This window comes from Plodia interpunctella, chromosome 11 (assembly GCF_027563975.2).
Source record: "Plodia interpunctella isolate USDA-ARS_2022_Savannah chromosome 11, ilPloInte3.2, whole genome shotgun sequence".
NCBI classification, from domain to species: domain Eukaryota; kingdom Metazoa; phylum Arthropoda; class Insecta; order Lepidoptera; family Pyralidae; genus Plodia; species Plodia interpunctella.
This window is the reverse complement of record NC_071304.1, coordinates 4,649,754-4,661,409: the sequence shown is the minus strand read 5'-3', so window position 1 is coordinate 4,661,409 and position 11,656 is coordinate 4,649,754. Positions and strand designations below refer to the sequence as shown.

At 33.8% G+C, this 11,656-nt stretch overlaps 1 protein-coding gene across 2 annotated transcripts; it reads right to left on the bottom strand.

Annotated features, from left to right (window-relative positions):
• Window positions 1–3,246: 3,246 nt before the first annotated feature.
• LOC128673792 (urokinase-type plasminogen activator-like) lies at window positions 3,247–11,489 on the bottom strand. Of its 2 annotated transcripts, XM_053751885.2 has the most exons (8): window positions 11,309–11,480; window positions 10,177–10,257; window positions 9,653–9,732; window positions 7,136–7,880; window positions 6,342–6,482; window positions 5,687–5,855; window positions 4,547–4,743; window positions 3,247–4,149 (listed from the first exon to the last, which is right to left on the bottom strand). In XM_053751885.2, exons 1-8 carry the CDS (start codon window positions 11,376–11,378, stop codon window positions 3,758–3,760), a joined length of 1,875 nt encoding a protein of 624 aa, XP_053607860.1. In that variant the 5' UTR covers window positions 11,379–11,480; the 3' UTR covers window positions 3,247–3,757. The 2 variants fall into 2 exon arrangements, with proteins under 2 accessions (XP_053607860.1, XP_053607861.1); XM_053751886.2 differs by lacking the exon at window positions 6,342–6,482 and having other exon boundaries at window positions 11,309–11,489.
• Between the last annotated feature and the right edge of the window lie 167 nt (window positions 11,490–11,656).

The window sequence follows — 11,656 nt, the reverse complement described above, 5'->3', positions numbered from 1 at the left end:
ATAAAAATTAAACGAAGTAAATAGTGTAAACAATCGAAATAAGCACAAATTTTGTATGAACAGAAAAAGGTTCGGCGGTCTTTCGTGGGTCAAAGTGTAAAATTATTCAATAAACTCCCTGGCTAGAGGCTATTAATCTGCCAATGAAAACATTTAAAACTTATGTTAAGAAAAAAATAATGGATGAAGCATATTACACAATTAACGCCTATTTGACTGATAAAACGCATGGATAACCGACAACTTTGTGACCACTCCACACATGATCCAATTTTTATTATACTGTTTTTTATTATTTTATTCATAATTTTTATTTTTGTTATAATAATTCATAAATTGTGACATTTAAATTTTATTTGTAAAACATGTACGTGATTTGTGATCTTCAAGTGTCTGAATTATAATTCTATTTCGACGAATAAGATTTGTAATTATGAAGTCATGGGAATCGAGTGTGTCATTCTCACTCAAATGGTCAATCTGGTAGTGGCGTCGTGGGCCGGGTCGTGAGGTTCCCTCTATTATGATTGAGCTACGTGATGGCTGTCCCATGCGTCAACTCATGAACGGGTGCTGCCAGAGGGAACTGGTCATCTCGTTTCTCATATATTTTCATGTAAGTTAATTGTGTTATATATATATATATATATATATATATATATATATATATATATATATATATATATATATATATATATATATATATATTATAATCAGCAATCGGATCACATTCATAACCTGTTTTGATATACCTTTTGACTATGTACATTATGTACTTTTTAAAAGAAAAAAAAAACATTGTAAGAAACAATAATGGTAAGCCGATATGGCATGATAGGGACCAACACTGTTCAAATGAGTTTCTTTCGGCATTTCTTCTCAGCAGTGGTCGTTCCGAAATGCCTGTAGTTTGTAGCTTGTGAGAAATAACTATAAATATAAAAATTGACGAGAAAAAGTGCCTGTGAAGGTCTAATTTCTGAATAAATGATTTGAATTTGAATTTGAATTTGGTACATCTACACATAGAAAACAAGCTGGACCAACTTATTCCTTGCGAATAGGCTTTGGGAATCTGGATAATTCAAAGAAGTATCGACGAACATTACAATCGCGCGAAAATTGGCTGAAAATGTCAAACGGTTCGACAGAGAGATGCCAATAAAACAGGATCGTTTCAGCACGACTACGCATCTGAGAGATTAGGCCCATTGGCCTATTGAACGGAAACAATCTTGTATTTCTGGTTCACTTCGTTTAGGATACAATTCGTCGTGTTAAAGTGTTGTGCCACAAATCACGAATAACCCTTTCAGCTCCTATCAGCCATGAATTGATGCTTTCAATCAAATACCTATGAAACAAATTAAAAACGAAAGGTCATATTTGATCTGTTAGGTCTAGATATTTCAGAAATACCTAATTAACTCTAAACTGATTACCTTAATACGCTTATATTTCAGAAATGGGAATCTTAATGTAATTTTAAGTACTTATGTGTGTATTACGGATGGCCTCAGAATGTATGTGTAATTAAATTGTATTTGTAATTAAATTATATTATGTATTTAATAACTATATAACAATACGTAGTTTCCATTATTGTTTTGTATCATTTTTCTAGGGTTTATTGTTTCTTTAGATATTTTGCATTATCTCTAGTAGTTATTTTCACTTCAAGCAAGATTGTAAGTATTTTCTATGAATAGCGAATTTTCGCGAGGATGTTTTATATGCAGTCAAAATTTACTGTAAATTATAATACTAATTCGGTACGAATAAGGCGAAGGTATGAAGGAAGGGGTATGTACGATAAATATAAGTATCTATTTAATAGTATTTTTATAAGGAAATCTGGTATAAAATAAAAGACAAAGAAGACTCGGGTCTTTCAGTTCAACTCACTAGTTTATACCTCGGGGTTAGTGAGTTATACTCATTTAAGTACCAAACTACTTAGGTTAGGTATAACCCAAATCTAATGTCTTTCCTCATCACAGAAAAATCTGTTGAGAGTCGTGCATTGAATGGCGGTCATTCGACCGACACTTTTAAGGAGAAGGGCACTCTGGGGAAATCTGCGCGTCCTCCCCATCTGATAATAGTGTTTGCTCATTTAAGTGTCTTTTACCGTATTGTGTTCTCTATACTCTGTGGTAGGGGAACGCTCGCGCTTGGCTCGCGACGGTGTCGCAGCAGTTCACAATGCATCTGTTTAAAATTAATACCGAATCATGTTTTTATGAATATTTTATTTACTAGTGATGGGGTCATAACTAGTTTCAGTGATCTCTACTTTAAAGTGTCATCAGTAGTGATCAATTTCTTAGATTAAATCGTAGGTAAACTCTAAACGTAGATTGTAATAACCTAGTAGAATGTATAAGATTAATTATGCATTGTACTTTTATGATGAACCTCGCAGGACTAGAAGCGACGACCTATAAATATTTAAAATAGATATCTATAGAGCGAGATAAATATTAAAAAAAAAAAATTGCAACCGCAAATTGGTAATTAATTTCCCGCGCGGTTGCACCGTATCGATACTGTAGTTGGTAACACTAGGCGGGCAATTTACGCGGGAACAAAACAGGCCTGCCAACTGCACGGCGCGTAACGGAACGGCTACAAAAATATCTGAGCCTCGAATTTTAGATGCAATATTTTTCACTTTATAAAAGTTTATTTGCACGGACGGGATGCAAATATCGTACTTCATTGTTAATTTGAATTGTTGGATAACAAGAATATTTGCAAATTGGTTTGTGGCTTAGTCACCTAAGGAATATTAATAAATATGGAAATTGCCAATTCAAATTAAAAATAACATTTGATAGCAGTTATAACATTCGCTGTTCCACATATTAATTACCTACATGATAGGTGAAGGATTTTATTGATTAATTTTTAAACATAGGTAGGTAGTAATCGTATGTTACTATCGTATATTACCACTGAAAATAATTTATATCAACTTAAAAAGTACAATACAGTTATAAATCTGCATGGTGTAGGATAGCCGGGAACATGGCAAATAAATTTAAAGGTTCATTAAGCATAATTGAAATTGTCAACTATTACCGCGTCGCAGAAGTGAAATATACATAGATTTACTTGAATTTTCTAATAACGAGTTATACACGCTTATTCATTACATAATAACGAGTTGTTATGTAATGACGAGTTGTTATGCGTGATGATAAACAATTATTCATTATAATAGAGATAAATAATAAAACGTACTTACATTTCAACAGCGTTTATTCTCCTCTCTTTTTAAAACCATAAAGGACTGATCGCTCACAAAAAATAGCGGCAAATGTATCACCGGTCATAGCAACTACTTTAAAATATAATTATACAATGCGACCAGTCAGAGTTAATCACATACAATTAATATATTATTAATTAATTAATTAATGTATTAACACAATATTTATTTCTTGTTTCTAACAATTGACTAAAAGAAAAACAAGAATTATTTGCAAACTGATGTTAAAACTGAGATTTAAAATATATCCATAAGTTAAATAAAAACAATAAATGGTTGGGTTTAAGTGTGATTTAATTTGTTTTATCTTTATTGTGAATTAATAACATAAATAATTCTACGTTAGAATGTAACATTCACATTTAGTCACATGCTATGTTTTTGAAAACAAGTTCAATAAATAATAAAAATCACCAAGCTCATTGGAGACGAGATCCGGTTTCATTAAATTTCTTTGACATAATGTTTTAGGTAGTCAAACTATTAATTTCTAATATTTCTACGAATCCAGTCCAAATGTTGATACACATTTGTGTACAAAGAGGGAACAGACGTCCCGCACGGAGCGTCAGCTCTTTTACCACTAACTACACCAGAAACGAAGTATTTTCCTTCATATTGCAGCATAAGTGGGCCACCAGAATCTCCCTTGCAAGTGTCCTCCCCAGAATAGCCCGCTGCACAGAGTTGGGATTTTGAAAGGTGCGGATAATATTCTCGACATTCCCTATTGGGCACGAGGTTGACTACTGTAGATTGTTTGATCTCAGATTTGTATTTCCCATTCCTCCCCCACCCTGCCACAGCCAGGCGAAGGTTGAAGAAGTCTGGCTCGTCAATGTTGATCGGTGGCAAGCAAATCGGACGAATATAATCTGTGTAATAAATAAATGAAAATTATTATATTCACTTTTCTCACACTCTAAATTATATAACCTGACCTGTTAAATAAAAATAAGTTTTTTACAAAAATGCCAATAATATAAGCATTGTGTTCATTGTCGTAGAGATCTTGTTGCATTCTAGTATGTATTCTATTTCTGATTAAACCAGGTAGGAATTCTCTTATCGGGAACCGATCCTTGGTGATCATGCCTATCATAATAATGCATTGTCATGGAAACTGAATTTTAACTCTGCAGGACGAAACGAAAATTTTAGCTCTGCAGGACAAGCTCTGTAGGTGAAAATTTACTTGCAAAATTTTAAAGAGAAGATGACAACATAAGAATAAGTAAAACCAAATAAAAACTTGTAATAAATAAAATTTACCCGAATAAGGAGCCGGCCGCTGCATTCGGATCAGTGCTATATCGTTATAAAGCCTATCGTTGTCGTAGTTGGGATGGGGGATAACATTCTGGGCTCTCATCACGATGTTCTCCACGCATTTCCGACCTTCTCCAAGCACGCTCTTACAGTCCCTAGGGAATGTGCGCTTGTCATACTCTGCCAGGTAAACTTCTACCCTGGAAAAGTAAAGTTATTTTTGTATATAACTATACTAGCGGCTCGTCCCGGCTTCGCTAGGATAAAACCATAATAAATTATACACAAACCTTTCTCAGGAATTTCAATATCCGTTGCGTAGTTTTAAAGATCTAAATACATAGTGACAAACAGAGAGCCAGCGGGAAGCACCCATGTTTTATATGTATAGGTGTCAAATCTTGATTGAAAATATGGGTAGGTACCTAAATGAAGAAAGTGAGTACACCATATTTAAATAGTCGTAATTTTAATGTCGTACCTACGTGCACAGCTTCACTTTCAAAAAGTTATAAAGATATAAAGAAAGGGTATTTTCCAAAGTCTTGTTCCTTTTATTGGCGAGATCAAGAGTGTCGACCACAACATTATACAGCCGCGTGGAAATTAAGTTCAGTTAGCCCTCGGGGAAATCTAACACTGTCTTGAAACTTTATAACTTAAGACAAAAAGGCCGAAGATGGAAAATATTTCAACTTGGATAGGTTGCTAATTAAAATCATTATAAGGGAGGAAGAAGAAAATGTGCACCTAAGACTGTTTAATAACGTTATGACAAGTAATAAATATTTATTTTTAATTTATTGGCTAACTACATGTACTAAATGTTAAAAACAAAAATTAATATTGAACTATTATTATCCCAGCGATGTTGTTATGACGACGTCACGAATTTGGAGTAAAATACATGAGAAAAACGTACCTAAATTACCTAATTCGAATGTGTGACATTTGAATAGATTTTTTACTCCACTCAAGTTTAAAAATCAAATTTGTAGTATTCCATTGATTCCTGTGATTGATTCCATCACTGAAGTGCGTTTTATGATATAGTTCCTTTATATATAACGGAACCCTAGTTCCGTTAAATACCTACCATATGATATGCAGTGTTCATTTATTTTTGAATCGTAGACCACTTACTCTTTCACCCTGGCGTTATCTTCGACGACGCAGTGGCCAGCAGTTAGGACGTAGTACGAGCTGATCAGAGAACCTCCACAGTTGAAAGAAGCTTCACTGGTGCCGTAGTCGAAGGTGGTCTTCAGAAGAACTGTCCACGGAAACTGTTCTAGGTCTGTTTCTTTGCCACCTATAAAGATAAAAATGAAATACAAGGGTCATTTGCTTTAATTTGTTACGAACGTTTACATACAACATTTTATTACTTTCATTTGCCAATTGTTAACCCAATATTTACAAAAAAAAAATACGATTTCTGTTGTTTCAACAATCCAGGATGGATTTATAAATCAGTCGGATTTATAAATATTTAGGTAAATATATATGTAAAAATATTCAATCCTCAAAAATATTTTATAGGTGGTGTTGACACTGTTCGTTCTTTTTTTAACTAAAAGTCCCAGTCCCACTGCCTGACTGAGGTATATTTTTTGTTTACAATATATATTTTTTAACAAAGACAAACAGGCAGTTTTTAATTGAGAGCAATTAATACTAAGGCACTTTTATGAAACTCATAAAAGGTAATTTATTGTAACATAATTACATATAAAATGTGTATTATAAAATTGTCAAACATGCAAAATAAACCCTCATTATCGCTAATCGAACTTACCAGCTATACGATTGTCAACGGTAACGTTAGCTTGCCGTTTAAATCTCGGGTGGAAATTCCAGTTTCTGTAGTCATCCATCAGCGATTTCCAAGGTCTTTCTGTCTGCCGCCTTTCATTCAGAGCGTACCACGGTTGCCGCACTGTTTCAAAAAGCCGTTACGTGCGAATTGCATACGGTGATATAGTAAAGCATAGTGGTTTAATTTTTGATAGAAGGGAAGCGCAGAATGAATTAATATTATACAAAGTAACTATAATATATGTAACCAGATAACACATTTGGTGAGTACTAAATGAGATGAGATTTGATTTATTAATAGTACTCAATATACTTATAACTACTTTAGTTAATAGTTCTATTAATAAAAAAAATATATAGATATAAGTAAAATAGGTTATTGCAGCGAGAATACGGGATATCAATTATCGCTACATCGATAATTATCTATGCATCGTATCATAGATACTTATGATGCTGTTATTGTTGCATCGATTTTAGGCCTAGAACTTACAATCGATCGTATCTATGGCACATTATAGCACTTTCGCATTAACAAGATCATTAATATTGTACCTAACTATCTACAATTTGTTTCGAATCAGTGGGATAATTTATACCTAAAGCAATTAGTAGTTAGTCTTTTAGAAGATTAGTTGAATTGTTTAGAATATGAAATTTTAGCACTAAGAAAGACTGAACTTGAAGAGACAAGGCTAACAGTATTCTTACCAGTAATTCTATCGGAGTCTGTTAAGACTGAACTTGAAGAGACAAGGCTAACAGTATTCTTACCAGTAATTCTATCGGAGTCTGTTGCTTCCCTGCCACAGCATCCAGAATCAGTAGTTGGCGGGAAACTCGTCGCAGGGCACTGATTCCCAACTCCATCAAATGAGTTTCCGTTATTACCATTTCCAAACGAATTTATATTTTCATTTGCACCAAACGCATTGCCATTACCACCAAACTGATTCCCGTTATTTCCATTGACAAATGAATTTCTGTCTCCACTTAGGTCATGCCTATTTCCACCGAAACTATTTCCATTGCCCCCAAACGAATTTCCGTTTCTACCTAAGTAATAGGTATTACCGTTTTGAGCTAAGTTTCTATTGAAATTATCATTTCTGCCATAAGTATTGTCGTTTCCACTAAATGAATTCCCGTTTCTATTAAATGAATTTCCATTTCCTCCATAGTTTTGATTGTTTCTATTCCAATCATTGGCAATAGGTCGCGGTGCCCAGTTTCCCTGACTGTAAGGCTGTCTGACCTGATGTTGTGGTGATCGATGAGTTTCATAATTCGGGGCATTAATATTATCTGACGGTCTATTAGACCCTGAGTCATTACTATTTCCATTCAAATTATCATTTGGTCTATTAGAACCTTTCTCACCTGGGCTATTATAATTAGACGTGATATCTCTTTGGTTCGGTAGTCTGTGGTCTGGCTGAGCGTTATATTGGGCATTATGGCTGTCGTTTTTATTGTCACCTTTTGTATTTGTACCCCAAATTGAATTTGGACAGCAGACCTGTAATAAATGAACGAATTACTTAGTTAAAATAATAAACAAAATACAACATTTTATTTATCATAAATAGCATTGACTTTGTGCATTGACCCTTTAGTTTCCGCAAGCCCCGATCGGCCTGCGATCCTATTGTTGAACAATTGCCTTTATTTCCAGGGTTGATGGGTTATAGGTAATTTTAATTTATCCAAGCATTGGGCGTTCATTTTTCTATAATATAGTTTGAAAATCTGACGCGTTTTTAATAATTTTAAATGTGCGAAACGAAACATATTTCACAAAATGACAATAAAATATTTAACACACGTAGGTATCTTAATTTTAGTTTAAAATTTTATTTGTATTTTCTCTGGCAGAGTAACTCGCATGCAGTATATTTGTTCAGATCCCATTTATCAAGCGGCATTTCAGTAGGGGTATAATGACGCGTTCGTTTTGTGATAAATTGCTACAACAATGCTCGATTTCTGTTCAACACAACACTGCAATCAGTACATTGACTTTTATTATAAACATTAACATGCTAGACTAAATACTAATAGTAATATGCTTTAAATTACTGCATGTGTAATTAGGTCAAAGAGGATATAATAATATCACTAATCGTACCTAATTCAAAATACCTAAAAATATAGTTTAAATTAAAATGGTTTTGTTATTATGTTATACTTACTTGCTTTCTAATTTAGATTTTTTTTATCTCATCATTATTTTCAAAATTTATTAGATCACAAATCTAAAGTACCTACCAAACTTAGTTTTGAGAATGTTAGTAAAATTAAGCGAATTAATTTTAGTAATTTTATTACATTTTTATTTTTTTAATATTTAGACGAAAATTCAATTTCATATGGTCTAACATAAAATTTGGTATATATTCATCGCGAAACGTCGCTTAGAACCCGATATTTTGACAATATAATATGTTATGAGCGGAGATAAAAAATAAACGCAGGCGAAGCCGCAGGCAAAGGCATAGTATATTATAATAAAAGAGCCACTACAGTTAATTTTTATCACGAGTGCTTGGAAACAATGATAAATTAATCCAGAAAATTAATATGCTGCAAATAATCGAGTCAGTGAATCAAACAGTATTCAAAAGCAATTTGCATTATCGACAAAATTAATGAGGACAATTAGGTTTTATTTTAAATTTACTTATTAATTCTCAGGTAATTTTATCAAATCTGTTTCGGATACTTATGAGTGATATAAAAATAAGTTTGATGAAATTAAATTGTTTTCATACCATACCTATATGATTGCTGACGAGTCAATATAATGCCATCAAAAACATTCTGTAAAAAACCCAAGTCTCGCAGCTCAGTTTTTCTACCGTAAAAAGTTGTGAGATCCATGTAACAGATTAATATATTTCATATTATATATGATTGCTGACGAGTCAATATAATATCTGATTCCAAGAAATTAGAACGCTCGAACGGACACGGCTCCCTGCCAGTACGGCTCATCCTTCCATGTATTTAGGTTTTTACAGCACTATCCTAATCCTAACTTATATAAAAAATGCGAAATGCGAACGTAAGTTTGTTTGTTACCTCTTCACGCTCTATCTACTCAATCCATAGATAAAAGAAATTTGACTCAACCAATCTTCTTAGAATTATGCATACATTTAGTTTGAAATATATAAAATAATGTAATGGAAAAAGAATTGTTCCCGTGGGAAATTCACCCGGGCACCATGGACAAAAGATAGTTGTTTATTAAAAGTTTAAAATATCATGTACTATGTATTGTTTACTTGCCATGTCGCCTTTAGCAGTGGGCGCGAATCCAAATAGAGGTCCAATACCTTCTTTGTCAGGTTTGGGGCATTCAAACCTGTTGTGGAGCCCACAAACAGTTTGAATAGAAACAACGCGACGCGACGCGCGCTCCGTTCAGCGCGCTCCCCACCACCGCGCGAGTTGTGCCGTGATGCGAATTACGTGTGCAGTATCAATGTTGTACTATAAATATATGTAAATATTGTAAAATAAATTATTCTCTGTACAGGTGATAGAGTTGACATTGTTTCTGTGAACTGGCGGATGAATTGGGCGTCTTCATTCTTTGACTTTGTAGGTACAAAGAAATCGAACGGGACTCGTAGCGTAGAACCATACGCACTGCACTACGTGACGACAACACTAGTCCTGCACTGATGACGTATGGTTCTACGCTACGAGTCCCGTTCGATTTCTTTGTACCTACAAAGTCAAAGAATGAAGACGCCCAATTCATCCGCCAGTTCACAGAAACAATGTCAACTCTATCACCTGTACACTGTCTATCCATCTCAGTTGCTCATCTTTACTCAGGTTCCCGTAAAAGGAACAGCTGTTCATGGGCAAACATTTTTCACATTTTTCTGAAATAATACGGGTAATTTATATTCTGATAGTTTCTTTGTTACCGGGTGGGTTGCACCATCCACTTTGACGTTAACTTTAACGTGGGAAGAAAAAGGCAAAATACGCCAAATAGTTTATAAAATATAATGTATCCTTAATAAATAAGCTGGACTTGGCAACGGCAGAAGCTTAGTAACTACATGAACTAGTGGACATGAACATGCGAGAAATTCGGCTCGAATGTTTTCTGTTCAATCGCAGAAACATTTTTATATTTCGTGGTTTTAACTTTAAAAAGTGTAGATTTTTCGTTAGCTTTGATAATTTTTCTAGCTACGTCGATGTGGAAATTGTTACTGACAGACTAGCCGGCGCTGGCGAGTAGATTATAAAACTGAATTTCCTGTGTGAATTCGGAATCTGTGAATTCGTTTAAACAAGCACATTCATGGTATCTATTTACGTAAGATTGAGCGGTACTTATTGTTAGCTTGGGCTGTAGTAAATGAAATATTAAAAAAAAATTGTGACTTGATGATGTACTCGTATGTTGGGTGAGTTGGTTTCTGTGCAGATATATAATCTGTGGTCTTCTGTATATAATGTCTAATGTTATCTGTATAAATTATTTTTAAAAAATACACAATTGTTGTGATTTCATGTGTTTTCATCTAATATCTAGACTAGGATTTAGATAAAATGTAGTTAGCTACATTTTACACAAAATAGTCCAGTTTTGCTATTTCTTTAAATTGCACGAATTCATAAGTTGCTTATTCCCAATAGTGTGTGCAGTAATGCCGCGTGGAAGGTGGAAGTGTGTGTCTGTTTGTGTCTGCGAAGTTTACGAACAAAAGCTGACTCATGAATACTTTCAACATCATTTGTATAACTCCGTACCTATGGCTGTGTCACAGAAGAACCAAAGAATCGAACGAAAAAATGTTTTTATCTTTTTGTTTGAATCTTGCTTGATGGGAAGCAAATATAAATATATACCAACACCACCAACACCGAACTATTGACTCAATTTTCACATCAACATAACAAAAAACGAAATAAAATTACCTTTACGTGCCTCAACAAGGAAGATCAACGATAGAACAATGAAAATCCGGGAAGGCCACTTAATCATCATGATTTTTGTTTCTATTATTTACTTTTGACACTGGAAGACAACGTTCGTTTACTAAGCAACTAATATGAATAACAACTGTTTTTAATTTGTCCCTTGTGGGTATTTGCCATTAGATTATCTACCGTTAATTGGTCTATTAATTTAGATGGTAGCCATTACGTGTTCTTAGAATGAAAACAATACTTAGATCGGAATGCACAAAGTGATGAAATGGAACTACTTTTTTCATTGTCCTAACTACATTGTTTTCCTCATTTGTAACAATTGTAATTGTATAC

Coding starts and splice junctions, on each gene's coding strand:
- LOC128673792 (XM_053751885.2), bottom strand. CDS start 11,378: ATGATGATTAAGTGGCCTTCCCGGATTTTCATTGTTCTATCGTTGATC. Junction 7,881..9,652: donor CCACTGCTAAAGGCGACATG/GCAAGTAAACAA, acceptor CATTTATTACAG/GTCTGCTGTCCAAATTCAAT. Junction 5,856..6,341: donor CGTTGACAATCGTATAGCTG/GTAAGTTCGATT, acceptor TTATCTTTATAG/GTGGCAAAGAAACAGACCTA.